The following is a 22,587-nucleotide window of genomic DNA, read 5'->3' as shown; positions in this document are numbered from 1 at the left end:
CAGCTGCATCTCTCCTTCTCTCCCTCATTCCCTCTCTTTCTCGCTCTCTCAGACACATACTTCCTCCCTTGTTATCTCTCTATCCCTCCCTCTCCCCCTCTCTCTCCCTCCCTCTTTAACTCTCTCTCTATCCCTCCCTCTCCCCCTCTCTCTCCCTCCCTCTTTAACTCTCTCTCTCTCTCCCTCCCTCTCTCCCCCCTCTCTCGCTCTCTCGCTCACTCTCGCTGTATCTCCATAGCAGCAACGCGCAGGATTACATCGCCTCCCGCTCAATCTTCCGTGCGTCGGTGCAAGCAGTCACTGAGGGGTTGCGTTTGTTTCTCCTTTATTGTGAGGGCAGGGAGCCTGCTGTGAGCATGATGGTGAAGAAAGCCAGGAAAGCCTTTGACTTCAAGAGCTGCCTGAAGAGGAACTGGCTCCTGATTGCCACCATTGTGTCAGTGCTGCTAGGTGAGCCCTTTTGTCTGCGACGTGTGGGGCATGAGAAAGGGGACATTGTCTGTTTGCTGTTGCATATTACGGTCGGCTGCCTCCGTATATTTCCTGTCTTTTCATTCTTTCTCTCTCACGTGTACACTCTTTCTGTCTCTCTCTCTCTCTCTCTCTGTCTGTCTATTCCATTCTTCCACTGCTGTTCCTCACTGCGGTCCAGCACGTAGACAACAGGCTGGAGCGATTGTCTGTCTTGCTGTTCTCTGCACCCTTGCCCAGGGACTGCTGGGGGGGGGGGGGGGGGGTTGTCTGGAATAACCAGAGTGTGTGTGAGGAGGAGGGGGGGGGGGGGAGGTGTTCAACCAGTCTGGGGGACACAGCCATGCTGTCCTATAGCGTGGGTGCGTGTGTCAGAGCTGGGTCCTCCGTGAGGATGTTCCCTCGGTGTTCCCGGCACTGCTGCTGCTGCACACGCTAGGTGCGCGGCAGACTACACAACTTCAGCGCCTTCACCCCCCCCCCCCCGGCCACTCCGTCTCACGGCTGAGGTCGGCCGCATTAGCGCCGTCAAACCCCCCGGGTTGTTTGTAACCGGCGGTGTGACAGCGCGCCGTAACGCATCAGCACAGACGCCGCATGCCGAGCAGCACGCGAGGCAGGGCATGCAGCGATTAATAACCCCGGACGCCCCAGCCTCGTGTCCAGCGCCGTGGTGTGCCTCACAGTGCCATTCCCGCTCAGGGGCTCGGTCTGCGCTCTGCAGCTTATTCGGTTTGGCTAACGAAAAAAAAAAAGTTTGGACCTCAATCACCTGTCAGCGTTGTTAATGTAATGTAATGTAGGGTAATGACGAATAGCGATATGTCTTCTATCTGCCTTCTGTTTCAAAGAGTAACGAGCAGGAGTCAAGCCCCTGAAGAAACGTGTGATAACCTTGAAATTTAATGGACTTTTTTTTTTCCGGGTGCTTACAGATAAAGATCCGAGAGCATTTGAATAATATGTTGATTAATATTTGATATCTGGTTGTGTCTACATGCTGTGAGAGCATCTTGCTGAATGGCCACGCGGTGTGTGTGTGTGTGTGTGTGTGTGTAGGTCAAAGTCTATATTAAAGAGAGTGTTCACTTTGTGCTGTGGGAAGAGCAGATGGGAAGGACAGGACCTGCTAATAATGATATTCGGCTTCAGTGCGAGGCTGGTAAACGTGGGTACGGTGTAAATCACTCACAACGCAGGGCACTGCTGAGCCAGACTTTATCCAGCGTTTACTGGGGTGGGCTGCTCCATTAAGCCCACTGTTTCCATCACAGCTGGGGCTTTGCTGCTGACCAGACTGGTGCTCAAGTAAAATGAAGTTGTCTCTAGTCAGTCATGAGCATGCACAGCTTAATTACTTCTGGACCTGCACTGTTTCAATATTGAATCTTTCATACCATTATCAGTTATACAGTATAGCACCAATGGTAGTATACGCTATTCTTGAAAAACAGTATTTTGCCCATGTATGTATATATAAATGGGTTGCTGTGACGGTAATTTCAGCACATTAATGAAGGATATAAAATTGGATTTGATCTAACAAGCCACTGACAGTGGTTAAGAGATCAGATCCAAATACACTGTTTTCCAGAATACCAAGACCATCAAAATCACAATTCCATTCAAATGTAAATGCAGAATAAGCATATTAGTTGAAAGTTTTGCCTTAGTTAAGATAAATGTGTCCTCTCCAGTAGTGGTGTTCTGAATGGGTTTCCATGTCCTGGTAATGGCTATTTTATGTTTTATAATGATAAAGAATGGCAAGTGAATTTTAACACAAATATGCTGACTTGCCTATCTGATATGGTTGCCTGACTTTCAGGAGAAATAGATGAGTGGGACATTTTTGTAATTCCATTTCTAAATGAAAGTGCTTTTTCAATGACAAATGGCTAAGAAAAAATCTGGAATAGCTGCTAGATAAGATACCAATTTCTTATGGTCAAGTATAGACAATATCTCTGGTTATATATTAATATTCAAGTTATGGCATTATTCCAAAAGTCAATTAACTGCTAATATCCAATTAACATCGTTTTTTTTTTACCTTTCAAATGCAAAAAACAATAATGTTCATTATTTTTATTCTGCCTCAAAGGAAAGAAGTTTGAGACAATTAGATGTGTTTGCCTTATTCATCTTATTTGAATAATTCAATGAATAATATATTGTTGGCAAGCAAACTAATCTCAAGCTTTGTTTACCCAGTTTGCAGATGAACAGGTTTATTTTTTCAGTGGGTGACAAATGATCTTGCCTGACCACTTATAATAAAGATGATAAATAAATAAATAAATAAATAAATAAATAACTATCCAGCATGCTTTCAGTGCATATACATATTGTGCATAATAATAATAATAATAATAATATTCATCATCATCATTATCATCATCATCATCATCATCATCATCATCATTATTATTATTATTATTATTATTATTATTTTATTTTATTTTATTTTTATTTGTATTATTATTATATAAAATATTTTCTAAAAGCTGATATGAATGATAATTAAACTGTGATTTATTTTCTCCACCCCTCCAGTATTTCTGTAGGTGCACATTTTAAATAAACATCTGGTTCTTCTTTAGTGATATGCATATTAATGCTGGCCTTTCACACCAATATTTTTTCCACAAGGGTAAAATAACTGCTTCACCTAACAGCCCATTATGTGCTAAGGTGGTTTTGACCATAATGACTATATGCCAGAACTATTAATAGAGAGCTTTGTCGTTTATATAGCATAAAACATATTCATTGTTTATAATCTTGCTTTAAAGTTTGAAAGGCGTGTAATGGCAGCGGCGTGGCTAGAATTGAAACTTCTCCGTAAGCCTGCTACCACACGACTGTGATTACACTGCTCTTAACTGAACATTGTAATGTTCTTAACTGATTGTTGTAATGTTCTTAACTGATCGTTGTAATGTTCTTAACTGATCGTTGTAATGTTCTTAACTGAACATTGTAATGTTCTTAACTGAACATTGTAATGTTCTTAAGTGAACGTTGTAATGTTCTTAACTGATTGTTGTAATGTTCTTAACTGATCGTTGTAATGTTCTTAACTGAACATTGTAATGTTCTTAACTGAACATTGTAATGTTCTTAAGTGAACGTTGTAATGTTCTTAACTGAACGTTGTAATGTTCTTAACTGAACATTGTAATGTTCTTAACTGATCGTTGTAATGTTCTTAACTGAACATTGTAATGTTCTTAAGTGAACGTTGTAATGTTCTTAACTGAACGTTGTAATGTTCTTAACTGAACATTGTAATGTTCTTCAGTGAACGTTGTAATGTTCTTAAGTGAACATTGTAATGTTCTTAACTGAACATTGTAATGTTCTTAAGTGAACGTTGTAATGTTTTTAACTGAACATTCTCATGCTGATGTAACACTCACCACTGGTCATTGGAAGCAATGGAGCTCTAGAGTTTCTAGAGTTTTAGAATTTTGAAAAAAACAGGAAACCTTCTCTTAAGGGTTAAAGGAGATTCACACAATGGTAAAAGACAATCATCGTGCATTAGATAATAATACAGACTATTATACATGCATGTACATATGCATATACATAGAGAATATATGCATATTCCTATTCCACATACCCAAAGAAAAAATAATGAAAAGATATTCATATGTGTTTTGCTGAATCCTTCTAGATAACACATATGGAGTGTAACAGGATCCATTATTCTAATACAATGGCAGTTAATTTATATATTATCTAGAGTGAAGCAGCTTTTTACAGCAGGTTATCACTTTAAGTTCAAGAGAACCTAGAGGCCAGCTCTAGGCAGATATGATACTCAGATACTGTATATACTTTGATTGGCTAGATCCGGGGTTTTTAGTCTTTCCTGATCCAAGAATCCCCACCCAGACTCAAAGTCGTTCATAGCCCCCATCATAAAAAGGTTTTCTAAAGATGGGAGTGGGTGTTCACTAGTCAGTCATCACGGACCGGGTGGTGGGTGAGGTTGAGATTATGATCATGAACCAGTTTAGGGAGGGGAGGGGGTTGGAGGGATTCTATCTGTGCACACGCCAGCTGGTCAGGGACCCACGGCAGTACCTTCGAGGACCACCCAAAACCCAAAGGCTAGATCACCAGAGGGGTAAGGCTAGTGCCGCATAGTAGTCCAGTGCAGCCAATGCAAATGATGAATGCAAATTTAATATTCATCAGTGCCCGCATAGAAATGGTCCTATATGGTCATTTGCTTTAATTTGCTTTTGGGTTCGTTGGAATCTAACCAGATGAGTCAAACAAGTCAGTTGCTGTTGTCTTTTGATTCAGTCAAACTGCAGGTGATGGTCTATCCACATAGGTATGGAATCTTATAGTCTGTTCGAACCCATAATTTACTCATTTTCATCAGTGGACTGGTTCACAAAATCGTCAAGATTTGTCCACACTGCTACATATTTTATTGCAGACAGAACAGTTTGAAGTATGCAAATCAGATCATTTAGGTAAGCCAGCGAGAGCTTGATTTAAGGCACTCTTTTTTTTTTTTTTTTTTACAAGTTTTTACTGCCACTGAATGTTTGATGAATAATTACTCTGCTAGAACATTTTAAAGCCAGTTGATAAACAGCACCATCAGTGCATAGCCAAAAGCCACAACAAGCTGAATGCCTGTGAGGAAAAGCAAGCTCTCAGTGAACAAGTTCTCAATGCACAATATTGTATTGGGAATAGCAATTATATAAGAATTACAAATATTGGCAGGATTGCAGTTAGTCTGATTATTGATCCAGCAGAATGAGACGAGATATTAAATCATGCATTTATTTTTGATTTATTGACCTAAATTTGTTATTTGTTGACTCTGAGATAAAATATGACTGTCAAAAAGGCTTTATTGCTCTGGGTATATCTGGGACCAGACTGACAGAATGAAGTAAAGCTCATATATTTGGACAGCTAGCACTCTTGTCACCATTTTAGAAGAGCCCGTCTCTCTCTCTCTCTCTCTCTCTCTCTCTCTCTCTCTCTCTCTCTCTCTCTCTCTCTCTCTCTCTCTCTCTCTCTCTCATGCTAAACACGAGGCAACATTTGCACAACTGAGATGACACTTAGTTTTAGCAGAAAGCAATCCCCCCCCCCTCCCCCTTGTTGTCGCTGCCTAGTGTTTGTTTTCTTTATCCTTTAAAAAGGTGTGGACAAATATAGCAAACACAGGAACACAAGAACGGAAAGCACAAGATGGTCCATAGTCTAGGCCAGGGAGGAGGGCTCCAGTCTGCAAATAATCCCTGTCTCATCACTCACTAGTGACTCTTCTGGGAGATTCGGCGTGCGAGCTGTTTGCAACAACTTAATCAGCTGCATTCAGTCCTCCAATCTACAATCTGGTGACAGAAGCCCACAGGCTACTGTTCTGTTCTACGCTATTGATATTTCAGCCGTTCTGAATATTCTAGCTCAGCCTAATCTCAAACCAAATGCTGAATTATGTCATTTTTGCATTATTAGCCATTGATTGGTTATTGATCTGGGACTTCAGGAAAAGGATATGCAATGTTTTTTTTACTACCAGTTCTTGAATGACAAAACATTATCGTACATTAGCAAACAAACCTGCTATGGTTACCTAAACAGTTCAGAAATCCTTCAAACAATCTTGCTTTTCTAAGACAAAAGCCAACTGCTCATAGTTAGTCAAGATCACATATTGCTAATGACACCATCTGACATGAAACCAGCAGAGGTAATATTTTTGTGGGATTAAAAAAGGCCACTTTTATAATTTCAGGCATTGTTTATCACAAATTTTGGCCAACAAACTGAATAATTTACTTTTTAAGAGTAGAATTGTTTTATACTCCAAGTATTACCAAAATGGGTAACACTGTAACTAATACATAGTTACAGTGGCAAGAAAAATTATGTGAACCCTTTGGAATTATTTGGTTTTCTGCATTAATTGGTCATAAAATGTGATCTGATCTACATCTAAGTCCCAAGTATAGACAAACTCAATGTGCTTAACCTAATACCACACAAACAATTATAATATTTCATGTCTTTATTGGACACATCCATTGAACATTCACAGTGCTGGTGGAAAAGTGAACCCTTGGATTTAATAACTAGTCAACCCTCCTTTGGCAGCAATAACCTCCAACAAGCGTTTCCGGTAGCTGCTGATCAGACCTGCACAACGTTCAGGAGGAATTTTGGACCATTCTTCCTTACAGAACTGCTTCAGCTCAGCCATATTCTCAGGATGTCTGGTGTGAACAGCTCTCTTGAGGTCATTCCACAGCATCTCTATTGGATTCAGGTCGGGACTCTGACTGGGCCACTCCAAAAGGCGGATTTTCTTTTTTTGAAGCCATTCTGTAGTAGATTTACTTTGATGTTTAGGGTCTTTGTCCTGCTTGTCCTTGGCAGTCATTGTTCTTCCAAATCATTTTATAAATGCTTATTTTGCACATCATCACATACAATGACCTTTATTTGGCCATCTTGATTTTAACGGGCCAGTAAAGTTTGTCCTCTTTCGTGTCATTGGCACAGCCTTTAACCTTATTGTTTTCATTTCTTACAGCCCTGTGGTGACGAATGAAATGCTTTCCTCTTGCCTTCAAGAGGCTCCTTGTATTTCGCAACCAAGTTTACGCCATACGTAGCGCTGCATGTTCTTCCTGAACAATTCAACCTTGGTTTCATCAGTCCACAAAACATTTTCCCAGTAGCTTTGTGGAGTGTCAAGGTACTCTTTGGCAAACTTCAGGCGTGCAGTGATGTTTTTTTTGGAAAGCAGCGGCTTCCTCCCTGGTGTCCTGCCATGGACACCATGACTCTTATGAGCTTTTGTTGAAATCATTAGCATAAGGGTTCACTTACTTTTTCCACTAGCACTGTGAATGTTTAATGGATGTGTCCAATATTATAATTGTTTGTGTGGTATTAGGTAAAGCACATTGAGTTTGTCTATACTTGGGACTTAGATGTAGATCAGATCACATTTTATGACCAATTAATGCAAGTAAACCAAGTAATTCCAAAGGGTTCACATACTTTTTCTTGCCACTGTATATAACACAACATAATAATTCATAAGTGCTTATGCCAATAACCAACATAAGAATCTTGTGTCAGTTCACTTGGTATGTCATGGTAATATCACTGGCTGTTTCAATGTTGCCATAACACACCATATGCCTATATCTGGTTATGAATAACTTCTTATGAATCCATATAGTAGTGTTTATGAACATGCTATGTTGTTCTTATGACTGAGTTATATAGCACGTATAAGGAGCCATCAAATAAAGTGTTACCCAATCATTTGTATGAACATAACAGATTTGCAGCATAGAACAGCGTTATTTCCAGCAGGTAAATCATACACACATAGATGTCCTGTTCTTGATTACCAGTGTATGCTATTCAACACCTCAGGTATCTTGAGGAGACATGCAAGAGAGTATTCTAGTCTTTTAGTACTTAGGCTGGTTTGTCACTTTCAAAGGTAATCAAATGACTGCAGACATGAGCGGCAAACTCTGGATTTATTTGGCACATGTTCCCCTGATCTTCTCTGTATTTGGGCACAAGGGTACACTCCAGTATATAACATGATACGCATCAAATTTCCAATGTCAGATAATGCCTCTGTGAGGAGAACCAAAAAAAGCCAAACAACATCTGACTTTAACAGCCATCAAAACCAAGCCAGCAGGATGTCCATCTGCTGGGAAGCTGTTGTCACCTGTTGTATATCAGAGCAGGATTCTGTAAACAGTTATCAGTTGATCTTTTTTTGCTGCTCTTGTGAAAGTTTACAGTGGACTGTAATGGTTGATAACAAATATATGACATGCGCATATCAGCGATGACCCGAGGACAGTGTCATGTAAACAGTGTTTATGGGTTAGTAAAACTCAGCCAAGCACGCAGGCTGGAATAGACACCCCTCTTGGATTATAACATTTTCGGGTTTCCACGGTAACAACCAAACATTGTATTTTTCACGTTGCTTCCAATAGTTACGAGAGGTGAAGACGTCAGCGGGTAATGGCCAAGGTCAATGCCAGGATTTTGCCCTGTTTCCTGCCTTTCCTATAGCACAACGTAGACCCTGTCCCATTTTCATTACCCAAGCCTTGACAATGATCCGTGGAATGACAGAGCGCTCCTACAGTCATCTCTGAGCCCATCCGCTCTCTGATCCCCTGGCCTGTTTCTGCCGGGCCTCTCCCCTGATGTGTGCTCTCCTCAGTCCGTACACACTCAAGCAGGGTCGACTCATTCCACATTATGGTGGCCTGTAGTGTAGTAGTTAAGGTAGATGACTGGGACCCGCAAGGTTGGTGGTTCGATCCCCAGTGTAGCCACAATAAGATCCGCACTGCCGTTTGCCCCTTGAGCAAGGCCCTTAACCCTGCATTGCTCCAGGGGAGGATAGTCTCCGGTTTAGTCTAATCAACTGTACATCACTCTGGATAAGAGCGTCTGCCAAGTGCCATTAATGTAATGTAATGTTTCCCTGAGTGACCTGTACACTGTGTAACGTAGTCTAAGTGTGCCTACTTAACCAGTAGGCATGGTTTTTGGATTGCCCTAGCCACAGTATATTAACAGATAGTATTTGCAGAAATTGCGTAAGAGTACATCAAAAGTACCAGGAACTATTAAAAAAAAACACTGAATAGGTCAATAACCTTTTGGTGTTCTGTGTGTATTTTACCACGTAGCCACAAAGGTATTTTCACAGATTGCGGTGTAACAATTATTGCATTGCCATATTTCAGAGGAATGTCCTTCACTTTGAAGGAAGTGATCATTTATTAACTTGTCCTTGGCAGTCATTGTTCTTCCAAATCATTTTATAAATGCTTATTTTGCACATCATCACATACAATGACCTTTATTTGGCCATCTTGATTTTAACGGGCCAGTAAAGTTTGTCCTCTTTCGTGTCATTGGCACAGCCTTTAACCTTATTGTTTTCATTTCTTACAGCCCTGTGGTGACGAATGAAATGCTTTCCTCTTGCCTTCAAGAGGCTCCTTGTATTTCGCAACCAAGTTTACGCCATCTATCCAAAGTCACCCCTCCCACACTCACTCCGCAGAGATAAATCTACATTGTCTGTAACAAAATTACATACTGCGCACCATTAAGCACCTTGAAATCAAAGTTTACAATGAGCAGTTTCAGTAAGGTTGTGGAAAGAAATGGAAACCTCAATGTAATTCATGTCAGTCAGCCTTTATATCGTAAGTTGTCCATCACGCAAACGGCTATGGCTGTGACCTAATGGTACTGGGTGTCTGCAATGCATGTTAGTAATTAACCAAGAGATTCAGCACTCAAAAGTGAATCATCAATTTGAGACATGCCCTTGGACGCCCAGGAGTGAAGACACACACAAACACAATGAATCCATCAAGGCCAAGCCAGCTGCTTTAACATCCCCTGCTAGTGAAAGTGCATTACTATGATTATATTCATATTCTTGTGTGTGTTTGTCCAGATGTCCAGATTTGTCCAGATGTGTGATGGGTATGCACTTTGTTGTACGTCGCTCTGGATAAGAGCGTCTGCCAAATGCCAATAATGTAATGTAAAGATGTCTTTTGTGTACATGTGTACTGTGTTGTGTTGCGTTATATGCTGTGCTCTGGCACGTATATTGCACAGAGCAAGTTCAGTCAGGAATCTCTTACTGCAGCAGCTGACCACTGGTTGGCCTCAGCAACCACATGTCCTCACACTCAACCAATCACATACACAGATCACTACATGCTCTCAAACTCATCCAATCATCTACACGCACCACTACATGTTCTCATACTCAACCAATCACATACACAGAGCACTACACGCTCTCAAACTCATCCAATCATCTACACGCACCACTACATGTTCTCATACTCAACCAATCACATGCACGCATCACTGACGGAGTGCTTGTTTTAAGCTGACAGACCTCTCCAGTGCGCTCTTTGCATGTTATGTTGCTGCAGCTTACGGAATTGTCCACCTGTTGTTTGGATCTGCTTCTGGGTACTGGGAGGGGGTGGGGACTTCTCCCGTTTTGCAGGGGAGATGTATCGTGCTCGCTGTTTAATAGGGAGTGCAGGCTGGTGGGTGCACAGAAGTGCCTAAGGCAGATCCATTCAGCAGGAAACCGAAATACTTAATACATAAAAATCTAAATACGTGAGGTGTCCTGATTGAAGTCGTTTTTTTGGGGGGGTTTTTTTCCAGTCTGAGTGATAAATAAAGGGTTTAAATGGTTGAGCATTGACGGTTTCAAATTAAAAAAAATTTTTTTTATAAACTCAAGAGCTGCCTAAAATGAGATGTCATAGAAGAAGCCATTGGATTTCCATCTGTGCTGAATCTGCGTGATCTGTGGTGGGCACAGACTATGAACGCTATCTCAGCGAGACTGAAAAGACGATGCGATGACAAGATGATGTGATGATAATAGACGTGTATTTTCACTGCGGGTCACTCTTTGTGATATACAGCCAGTTTTTTATGTGAATCGCCCTTCATGATATACATACGGTGTTGATGCGGATCATCCTTGATGACAAAAATGTTTTGCTGTGCTGTAAATCCTTCACTCGGATGGACATTGACAGACATTGCGAGCATTCCCTGTGAGGTGGCATTCATGTACACAGCAGGCCTTCTCACTTTGAGCTCCTTCCTGTTCCGCAGGGATTGGCCTGGGGGTGCTGGTCCGGGAATATGCCTCCCTCTCCCAGCTCCACAAGTACTACTTTGGCTTTCCAGGAGAGCTCCTGATGAGGATGTTGAAGCTGGTCATCCTGCCCCTCATCATATCCAGCATGATAACAGGTAACTGCGAGTCAGCCCTGCCCTTCCGTAAAGCAACTCCACGGAAAAGGCCATTGCTACAGCGAGCCATTAATGCACCTTCAGTTTAATAACGCCATCAAAGCCAAGTAGTGGCACAAACAATGTGAAATGCTGGGGCGCTAAAAATGAACCGAGCCACAGAGTGGAAAGTTTTACATTTTTAATGTTGCAGATTGGAGGCTAACGGATCTTTCATGAATATATTTGCATATTTTAGAATTGCTCAGCATCCACAATATTGCTGTGAGGATTGGAGGATATTTGCGGCAAGGAGACCTCCATAAATCTGCGGCAGTATCAATCTGTCCGAATGAGACAGAGGAGTAGAATAGGAGGAATGCAAGGACTGCCTGTACCCACAGCAGAGAATGTTCCTCATAAACGGAACAGCCTTGAGACTGTGCTCTGCCTCCTGCTGGCAAGAATTATGCTCGGCTGCACGAAGGCGACACTGACAAAATGCACAAATAAGATTTACTGAACACTGAGCTTTAAGAGCAGAGGGACGAGTGCTGTCAGGAAGGAGAAATATGGATAAGACGGCGGGGTGGTGAATATGAATAAGGCCCGCACTGCCCTTATTAGAATAATTACCGGACACACTCAGCGGCTCCTTAAATGCCTTTTTTGTAGTGCCATCCAAGAGCGCAACACAGACGTGTTTCTAGTTACCAAGGAAACCCCACATTTATAGCCCATCTTTGTTGTGCGGGCAGCCAAATGCACAACCCTCTTCCTGCTAGGTGTCCGTGACAGCTGTGTCGTGTGCGTTGAATTACTTGATGAATATTTCCTTTCTTTTGGGGCCAGAATTTTCTGACAGGTTCGGCAGCCACTGGTGTGAAGTAAACAACCTATTTCCCTTTATGTCTCAATGGCTATTAAAATGTCAACAGCACTCATTGCTCCAACCCTACTACTGATCCAGGAGCACACAGACAAGCACGCGGTCTCTTCCTAAGCAGGTGACAGGGTCAGCCCCAACTTCCTTAAAGACCTCAGGTTGCAAGTTGGGCTCATGTAGGCACAAGTCAGATGAACACACTTCATGCGAAGTTCACGGCAACAGGCACACTCGCGGGCTATGAACTAGGTTTGATGGTTGCAAGGAGAGGCCGTCTTCATGCCAGCTGACTGAAACTCTTAAATACTTGGGCAGTGCGAAAGTCAATTCTGCATTGCACTGTGAAACCTCCAGTCACAGATGGCATTATACAGATTCAGTGTGGAGTGTGGAGTACTGGCTTTTCAGGATGACCCCCCAAAATTTGTTATTTCATATTAAATTAAGACACATGAAATATGCAGCCCCAGTGGGTGCTACTGAAAGGATGGCACAGAATTTCTCCTTTCAATAACAAACAAACTTTGGAAATGGATTATCAGAGGATGGTTTCAGTTTAGTACTTTAGTAGACATATGGAGTACATCCTTTTGATGTACTAGTAATGACCATGACTTGTGACCAGTGCGATTCATTCATGCTGCGTGTTATTTTAACACTCTGGAATGAGTCCTGGTTACATTGAAACCCAGACTTTGGGCAGGACAGAAAGGAAGTGGTTTTGAGTGCCTCAGCTTTGACGCGTCTTCGTGCTTGTGCAGGTGTGGCCGCTCTGGACTCAGAGATATCTGGACGGATCGGCCTACGTGCCGTCATTTATTACTTATCCACCACTGTCATCGCTGTCATTCTGGGTGAGTCATGTTACAACCTCTCGCACAAATTCTCACTCTTCTAAACAATAAAAGACAAGCGCAATGACAGACTGTAATTGAATCTGTGCTGTAAATATTGTAAAGTATAAATCATTTCACAACTACGTTCGTGGTATTCTAAATCATTTCACAATGGTGGGTTTTAATTTGGTAATTTTTCTAAAAATGTTGTCATCTATTTCACTGATTCACATTAATATATAAAAGGATCTTTTAATCAGACTACATTGCCCTATATTATATTAGATGAGATTAAATTAGATTAGATTAGATCTTATATTACATATATTCTTGTGACCTGGCCAAATGTGGCAAGTATAGCATGCCGGATGTAGCCTTTATAATCGCAACACGTGTCTGGGTGCAGAAATATACATGCAAAAAAAGACACACATTGATTCCTTTCCAGGCATTGCTTTGGTAATGACTATCAAGCCCGGGGTTTCTCAAAGTGCTGACAGCATCGACAGGACTGGGTCCACACCCGACGTCAGCACGGTGGACGCCATGTTGGATCTTGTGAGGTGACCAAATCACAATTAACTCTTACACTCTCTTACCGAAGAGAATGGTGCACACCATTGAAATTTACTTGAAATCACACTCCGTGTCTGGCAGATAAAGTGACAATGCTCTATGTTCAGTGGTTATACTTGTATTTATGCATGTTAAATAATGACAATCGGAATTAAATCCATCAAAGTTCTGTATAGCTGTATAATACCAATGTTGCAATACGCAAGCAAAATACATTTAGAAGCATTAACTTTTCTGGTGCAGTTACTCACCAAGAAATATAAATTATATTGTAATATTATTTTATTGTTGCCTTAATTACCATTAAGCACATTGAAGCACTACATTACATTAAACTACATTCTAGTCATTTGGCAGCCTTATCCAGAGCCAGCACTACCTATACCAATTATATATATTTTTTTCTTGATTTGGCTCTGTACTCCACAATTTTAGATTTGTTATCAAATTTTGGTTTCACTATGTAGAAATTACAGCATTTTTTATACATTGTCTCCCATTACAGTGTGCCATAACATTTGGGACAAATGGTTTTACAGGTGTTTCTGATTAGTATTTGAAATCATTCCTGAATGCAGGTATAAGAGAGCTGTTAGTATCTAGTCTTGATTCTAGGCTTTTGATTGCCTTTGGACTCTGTTATTGACATTTGTCAACAGAAGGACCAATGAAAGTCAAGAAAGCCAGGCTGAGAAATAATAAAGAACCAGACAGAGACATAGGCCAAACAATAAGCTTGCCAAAACAAACTGTCATCATTCAGAAGAAAGAAAGCACTGTTGAGCTCAGTAATCGCAAAGGGACTGGTAGTGGAAGAGAGTTTAGTAGTCGAAGTAGTAGTGAAACATGATGGCGGGGGTGTTATGGTTTGGGCACAGTTCGACTGCCACAGATACTGGTTCACTTGTCTTCATTGATAATGTAACTGTTGATAGCAGCAGAAGAATGAAGTATGTTGTGTACAGAAGCATCTTATCTGCTTATCAATCAAATGCCTCAAATGAGCAACACTTAATCCTGCAGTAAGACAATGATGAGAATTTTTTTTTTTCATACGAAGGGCTCATACAAGTGTGCCTCGTGGGATTTAACAATAGCAACTAACTTCAGACAACTGTCCTAAAGGAAGAAGTCGCACGAGTGATTCTTGCATGAGGCCCAATGATCCAAAACATACTGCTAAAGCAACAGTCATTCACCTGATATGAATCCAATTTGTGTTTCATATAAGAGCACCCAGACTCCAAAACAAGCAGGAAGTGAAGAAGCTACATCACAGGTCTAGCAGAACATCACCAGTGAAGATACTTAGCACTTGGTGATGTCTATATGCTGCATAGGCCTAGCAGTCATTGCATGCAAATGACATGCAACAAAGTACTAAACATGGCTACTTTAATTTATATAACATCAATATGTCCCAATTGTTATGGTGGAGGGGGTTCTATGCATAAAAAGATAAGTAGAGTATATATGTATACATTGTATTGCAGTAATTCATTTCATCCCATGTATCATTTATAGGAATATGTTTCCTGAGAACCTTGTCCAGGCCTGTTTTCAGCAGGTAAGGTCCTTCACATTGATGTCGATGGTCCCAATGCTGACTGTGATGCTCCAGTAAAAGATCTCATATCCCGGCTGCAGTCAGAAGGCCTAATGTAAGCTGTCCTGTAACATTTCCATCGCAGTACAAGACGAAGCGTAAAGAGATAGAGGTCACCAAATCTGAAGGAAATTCAACAGTGACGGTCACGGCTGTCATGACAACCATTCCACAGGAGGTAAGTATGGCACTCTCTAAAGGTTACACACTCCTCGTGAGACAAAAGTAGACCCAAAGATCTGAACAATGAAGTTCCTGGTTGTGTCCTTAATTGTGATATTTGTTCAGCTCTAAATTCATACTGCCTGGGGTGTCAAAAGTGGAAAAACTATTTGATTTGTGATATTCACTCTGCTGGTAGGGATGCCGGCAGGAAGGTTCAGATTTTTTTTTGCCATGGTGACCAGGAAACCACACGTGAATAATGAGTTTTCCTTTGGTTTTCCCATTTCTCTCTTTCCAGAACAAAACTGTGGATTACAAGGTTGTGGGACTGTACTCCGATGGGACCAATGTTTTGGGCCTCATCGTCTTCTGCCTGGTGTTTGGGCTCGTCATTGGAAAGATGGGGGAGAAGGGGCGGATTCTGGTGGAGTTTTTCGACGCATTGAATGAAGCCACCATGAAAATAGTGCAGATAATCATGTGGTAAGCCTTGTTGAATCCGTAGGGTCTTCCTCCTCAGAACTACGGGACTGAAATGGAATGTTTTCCTTGGCCGAATACTAAATGCTCTGAAAAATAACTGCTACCTGTCGGCTCACTGGCAGCTGTAATTAGATGTTCACACAAGTAGGTTATATCAGCCAGCATCATCCGCGCTTTAATATGATTATTCAGTCATGGTGAACTGTCTGCACGTGAACGCCGTTTCCTCAAAAAATCATTATCGATATTTTTACAGTTACATGCCAGTGGGAATACTGTTCCTAATCGCTGCCAAGATAATTGAGGTGGAAGACTGGGACATCTTCAGAAAGCTGGGGCTCTACATGGTGACGGTGCTGAGCGGGTGAGCTACGCCACCGCTCGACTCAATTAAAAGCGCGGCGGATTTATCGCCGGCATCAGAGGCCCACGTGGCGGTCGGCCTCTGCAAAGGCCGGGCCCTGTTCCTGCGCAGATAAAAAAGGTGCCTGCTCGCCCCGAGATTTACGGCAGCCCGTGCCGGCAGAGGCTGTAATTGCACCCTGCATCAGCTCCTCAGCCGCTCCTAAATCTGACTGTCAGATGCTGCTGGCAGAACAACAATAGGTACTGTGGAGTCAGGTGTGGAACCTTGGTAACAGTTTCGAGTCACTGATATAGCAGTTATTCCAAATCGCTTGATTGGTTTCACAAGTTTTCAGGTTTCAAATGTACAACTTATATGGCTAGGACTGGATTTAATCTGTCATCTTCTACACAAAATCACAGATTTACCCAAGTGTGATTCCTTCTGTTTAAGTTGCAAAATTAGCAAGATTAAGTGTTTAAATTAGATTAACTCAGTGTGTCAGAACCTATTATTTAGACAATCTGTGATCATACCCAAGAGTTAATACTGCCACATTAAGCTACCGTATATGAGAAATTAATGGAAACTTTTTCTTTACCAGCATTGTAAAAACAGAAGATCTAATGAAATCACGGCACTTTATTCACTCATATACTCTGTATGCCAAACCTTTATTCTGACTTGACTTAAAGTACAATACATTCTGTTTTAGACAGGAATCCAATATTCTACACAAGCTAAAGGAGAACATCCATACCATCACCATTCAAAATACTGTTAAAGTGTTAAAAATCACAGAGAATTTTATTCTTTCTTCCCTACTCTTCAGACTGGCCATCCACTCGATGGTATGCCTCCCAGTCATCTACTTTGCATTTGTGAGGAAGAACCCCTTCACGTTCGCCTGGGGGATGGTCCAGGCGTTGGTGACCGCCCTCATGATATCGTCCAGGTAATTCTACGCTGCTCCACACTGGACACTTCACTGAGCTGCACAATTGGGATCCACGCAGTCGCTCACCGCTCTATAAACAGCGACTGCTCCGAAACTTCAATTTGACTAAATGGGAGCGTATAAATAACGCGGCTCATAGGATGTCACGAAAGGTCGCTGTACTGGAACAGATAGGAAGGCCGTCAACACGCCAATGATTCACTGTCAAAACGCCTCAGTTCTTTGATATCAGAGGCGTTGTGATGGGGAAACAATTCTAAGTTTAGTCTTAATGCCTTCCTTCTTCAAAGTCAGGGGACGTGATAGCCGTAATAAGGAAATAACGGCTTTTTCATAGAAAGACCCTTTTTTTTCCCAGCGAAGCTACTGACTTGTATTATACATGGTGACATAATTTTTTCCCCCAGCTCTGCAACGCTGCCAGTGACATTCAGATGCGCGGAGGAGAACAACAGGATCGACAAGAGGATCACGCGCTTCGTGCTCCCGGTGGGAGCCACCATCAACATGGACGGCACCGCACTTTACGAGGCAGTGGCAGCTATATTCATTGCGCAGTTAAACGACTACACCCTCGACGTGGGCCAGATAGTCACCATCAGGTACACCTACCGTGTTGCCGAGAGCATGGGCATATCGGTCTTTTGGTATGGGTTTATATCATACCGAGATAGCCTTGGATATAATTGAATCTGCGCTGTAAATATTGTAGATGAGATGCAATACTATATCCTTTCGGGCAGGGGTGACAAACTCACAATGGAGAATGTGTGAATGTAGTTTTCCTTTCGATCAGCAGCCAGCTAAGGCCTTGAGAACAAGGTGTGTGGACTCTTTAGCCAAGCAGTGACTTAAATGAATCACTCGTGATGAAACACACCGAAAAAGCGGACGTTGACTTTGGTCCTTGCGTTAGAAGCTCATTTACTTGATAAATGCCCAGTGATATGAAAATTGTCGATAAGGGCTCCAACATCAACTGATTTAAAAAAAAACTTTATAAGTGCTTGAGTACACTACCATAATAACTTTAATTAACTAATGCATCAAGAAATAAATGATGGCAACAGCATGGAATAGCCAACATAATGCTAACATTTGAGGAAAGGCAACGTACTACTATCAATGATTAATAGCAGAAGACTGCAGGAAGCCTGTTTAGTCAGGAACAATGCCCTGGAGTGTAAAAATAATATTTCCTTGTATAATGATTATCATGTTATCAAGTACACATTGTGGCTGGGACTAGGCTAGGCTGGTTATTATTTGGTGTGAGACTGTATTGCGCTTGTTTTGGTTGCAGTATAACAGCAACAGCAGCAAGCATTGGAGCTGCAGGTGTTCCCAATGCTGGGCTGGTAACCATGGTGATCGTCCTGACAGCAGTGGGCCTACCAGCCAATGACGTCACTCTAATTGTTGCTGTAGACTGGTTGCTGTGAGTGCTCTCCTTTTCAGGTCACTTTTTGAAATATCATCTCATAGTTTTATCTCGGAAAAATGTTTAAAAACTACAACTTCTGATTCCATCAGAGATCGTTTCCGCACCATGATCAACGTGTTGGGGGACGCCTACGGAGCCGGCATAGTGCAGAAGCTCTCCAAGAAGGAGCTGGAGAGGATGGACCTGACATCGGACGTAGACGTTGTCAACCCATTCGCCCTGGAGACCACCATGGATGACGAGGAGTGCGAGAAAAAGTCATACGTCAACGGGGGCTTCACGGTCGACAAGAGCGACGCAATATCCTTTACACAGACGTCTCAGTTTTAGCTCCTGGCGTGCGGTAAGCTAAGAAACCAGCAACATGCTGCTATAAACGTGTGAGATGAAGGAAACCACCATAACATTAGTGCCATTACATGGGAGGAGGTGCCAGATGCATTCGACCCTAACTCCAGCAATAGCCACCATTAGTTCTCCCCTGGCGATTTTTCATAGCTGTTCTTATAACGAAGCCACTGTGCATTTGTGCCAAATAGAGAGGGAAATTCAGGTTTAATGGATGGTACAGTAGTCAAAATGTGTTTCTCAACATGAGCGCTTCCATAATGTATGGAAATGGGAGATTAAGCAAATTAAATTTGCAGGAAAGTTCTAATATCTGTGGCCTGTAAGGTGTGTTTTTATTCATATGCTGTAGAAATCACACCTTTGTTCTAGAAAGCCTGATGGATTATTGAGTGTGCCTTGCGGTGTTCAGCTCTTCCCCTCATTGCTAACGTGAAGCGTGTCTGTACTATAGGAAGCGGTCTGGTATCTATATATCTGTTTGTCCGTCTGTCTGCCTTTGTGTCGTGTAAGAGATACTGACTCACTTGAACCTTGCCACTGAACTGTGTTGTGTATACTTCCTGCAACAAAGAGCATGGACAGAAACAATGAAAACATAAGTATATTATAAATGAACAATGAACAAGACTGTATATTATTATAAATATACTTTTTTGAGCATCTAAAAGTTTACTTTTGGGGTACTAAAAACAGTGATTCTCAACTGTTCTGGAGACCCAGTCCCTTTCTGTAGAGCAGACTTTACAAGAATGGGTGCATGCAGGAAAACGTTAATCTTTCCATTTTCACTTTGCAAGCTGGTTTCTGATAGTCATATGTGTTACCTCCATGTCAATCTCTTGAGAAGCACCATTACATCGAACTACGGTATGCTTAAAGAACTGGTTAACACTTTCTATGAATGATCCTTCATAAGGGTGTTATAACTCTTTCAGAAGCAGTACACAGGGCAGCAGTGTAGCATTATAGGGAAGTAGACTTGTAGCCAGAGGCTAGAGGTCAGTTTCCCTAGTGCGGCCATTGTAACCTTAAGCAAGGTACTTACCTTGAATTGCTACACTATATATCCAGCTATTTAAAAGGATGTTTGTAAAAATATAAGCTGTATAGGTTGTTCTGGATAAAAGCATCTGCTAAAAGCCTGAATGTAACACATAAACGTTCACAAATTCTTGTCAAAAGCCACGAATAAAGCATTTTGGGTGTTACTGTATGCCTGCTGACACAGGAAGTGATATCATCTTGACATACTAAGTGACGACCATATGTCTTTTTGTGGTTATTGATCGAACATGTATGAATTTCTATGTAGTGTGTATGAAGGTGCTATGTAGTGCTTGTGAAGGAGTTATGCAACTCTAAGATCTCAAAGAAAGTTACCATGAAGAGTAAAATGAAACCATACAGAAAACCGATGTATTCATCTGAAATATCGTGCGATGATTATGCAGATATTTTCCATGCATAGCTTGATATGAACTAGCACATGCTTGGAAAGGTGACCATACGCACCTGGGAATTAATTTTCTCCTGGTTGAACCACTATTCCGAAACTTTCCCGGCTTACCATACATCTACAGATTGAGCCAACTTGAATGTACAGGTGAAAGGGGTCCAGTCCTCTATTTTTTTTAAAGAAATACTGCATGAATTAATATAAGGGACGTTTAAGAGAATCTACATTAACATGCTTTACCAGTTATTGTGTCTATGGAAAACTGAAGTAGCAAAACAAAACATTGTACATTACAATAGAGTAAAAATAAGATAGAATCATCAAATCAGCAACCGTCATTGTAGATGACATGTCATATACATAAGTATATGAGTTGAAATAACTTGAATGGTCTAGTTGACTTTCCACTGGCCCATATGCCACACTGTGAATGTATTTCTGCAAGAACACTGTCACATCGACATTGCCTGTCTCTTACATGACAAGCAATAAATTAAGGCTAGCTTCCAAAATAATTTGTGCACTGTATTATAATTGCTCTATGGTACTGCAGAAAGTTCCTGAAGATTAGAAATATTCATTTGAAGTGTACAGAACTGGCAATAGAATGAAAAATAAAATGTGACAATGCAATAAATTCTACCCCCAGTTTTACATTCTGTTATCTCATCAGTTAATTTCTTTTTCTGCAAAACCAGGCCACGAAGACTTACTCGACCAGGCTACATGTGCAATTTATGATACCACATCCAACCCAATGCGAATAGGAGCTAAATTAAAAAATTAACTAAATGATTTTTTTGAACAAGAAATGCACTGTCATAACAATGAAAGGAGTTAACTGTTCATAATGTATATAATTGCTTTAAAGGGAAAATAAAGTGAGCATTGTAATTTTATGTGCAACCGTATGCTTTTTGATATGTTTTCTGCTCTGTATACTTCAAAAGCACATAAACTATATAAATAAATTACAATACATATGCCATGTAAGTTAATGTTGAAACACCTATAGGTGTATTTATCTGCCAATTAATAAAGAAAACTAAAGATATATCACTCCATTGTGTTTATTGTGAAATACTGTAATATTTTGATTCTCAAACTGCAGCGACGCTACAAAGTTTGAGCGTTCCATAATACATTGTATCCTTCATTTACACAAATGTATTCAAATCTTTAGATCTACAGTATTGTAAAAAATTTGTATAACACTAATCTCAAAAATATGCTTCTAAATGTATTTATAAATGTGTTCCCAGGATATTTCATATTAAATCTAAACTAATATACGATTTATTAAATTAAAGAAACCCCCATTGGTGGTTGAAAAATATAGCATATATTATATATATATATATATATATATATATATATATATATATATATATATAGTCATATATTCATATATAGTCATATATTAATAGTCAATGAATATTTTGGATTTTTGCATGCAACCAAGGTTGTGGCCCCTCGAGATGTTGTGGCACTTTTAAAAGTGTAAAAGGTATCTGGCCACGATCAACATGATCTCTGACCAGCGTGGTCTACAGAAACAGCACGTATGTAAACATAGAACAGGAGTGAATTGAGTCACCCTAAAAATGTGAAATGAAACTGTGCAGGATGGATATTAATAATCCTCTTCTGAGGCATCAGGCCTTTGATGATCTAATATACCTCAAAATAATTATCACAATGCATCACCTCCAGCATCTGGAACATATCTGATAGCTTTGATTCCGGTCAAACTTTTAAGCCTTGTGCACAGTATAGGGTGGTCCACAGCAGAGACCCTCTGCATCACAGAGAATCCACATCTGCCTGCATAGTATTCCTCACAATACGTCAAAGAGTTTCTCTTTAAACTCAGCTGAAAAAGAGCTAAAATTGGCTTACAGTGACAACATAAGCAGAAAGCTCATCTCTGCCTGCTGTTGCGTTCTATCACAGTTTCCCCGTGGTATAAACTGTAATGTTCTGCAGGGATTGGTGCAGTAGATAATCATTGAGCGAACTACGCAGAACAGCCAACACATTATTTCCTTTTAATGACCCACAGACGAAATACCTGAGGACACCTGAAGGTCAGGCCACCTGCTCTTGGCCGGAGAGAGGGAACGGCTCAGTAGTTTTGATTAGGATGGATAATTCTGAGACAACAGCATAGGTGCAA

At 41.0% G+C, this 22,587-nt stretch overlaps 1 protein-coding gene across 1 annotated transcript; it reads left to right on the top strand.

Annotated features, from left to right (window-relative positions):
- The first annotated feature begins 236 nt into the window (after positions 1-236).
- slc1a1 (solute carrier family 1 member 1) lies at positions 237-21,465 on the top strand. Its single transcript, XM_061252153.1, has 12 exons — positions 237-450; positions 11,185-11,325; positions 12,952-13,044; positions 13,475-13,589; positions 15,127-15,169; positions 15,294-15,386; positions 15,672-15,856; positions 16,113-16,220; positions 17,035-17,157; positions 17,568-17,762; positions 18,464-18,598; positions 18,694-21,465. The coding sequence occupies exons 1-12, from the start codon at positions 357-359 to the stop codon at positions 18,932-18,934; spliced, it is 1,566 nt and encodes a 521-aa protein (XP_061108137.1). The 5' UTR covers positions 237-356; the 3' UTR covers positions 18,935-21,465.
- The last annotated feature ends 1,122 nt before the right edge of the window (positions 21,466-22,587 follow it).

The sequence above is a fragment of the Conger conger genome, chromosome 8 (genome assembly GCF_963514075.1).
Source record: "Conger conger chromosome 8, fConCon1.1, whole genome shotgun sequence".
NCBI lineage: Eukaryota > Metazoa > Chordata > Actinopteri > Anguilliformes > Congridae > Conger > Conger conger.
This window is presented reverse-complemented; position numbering and strand designations above follow the sequence as displayed.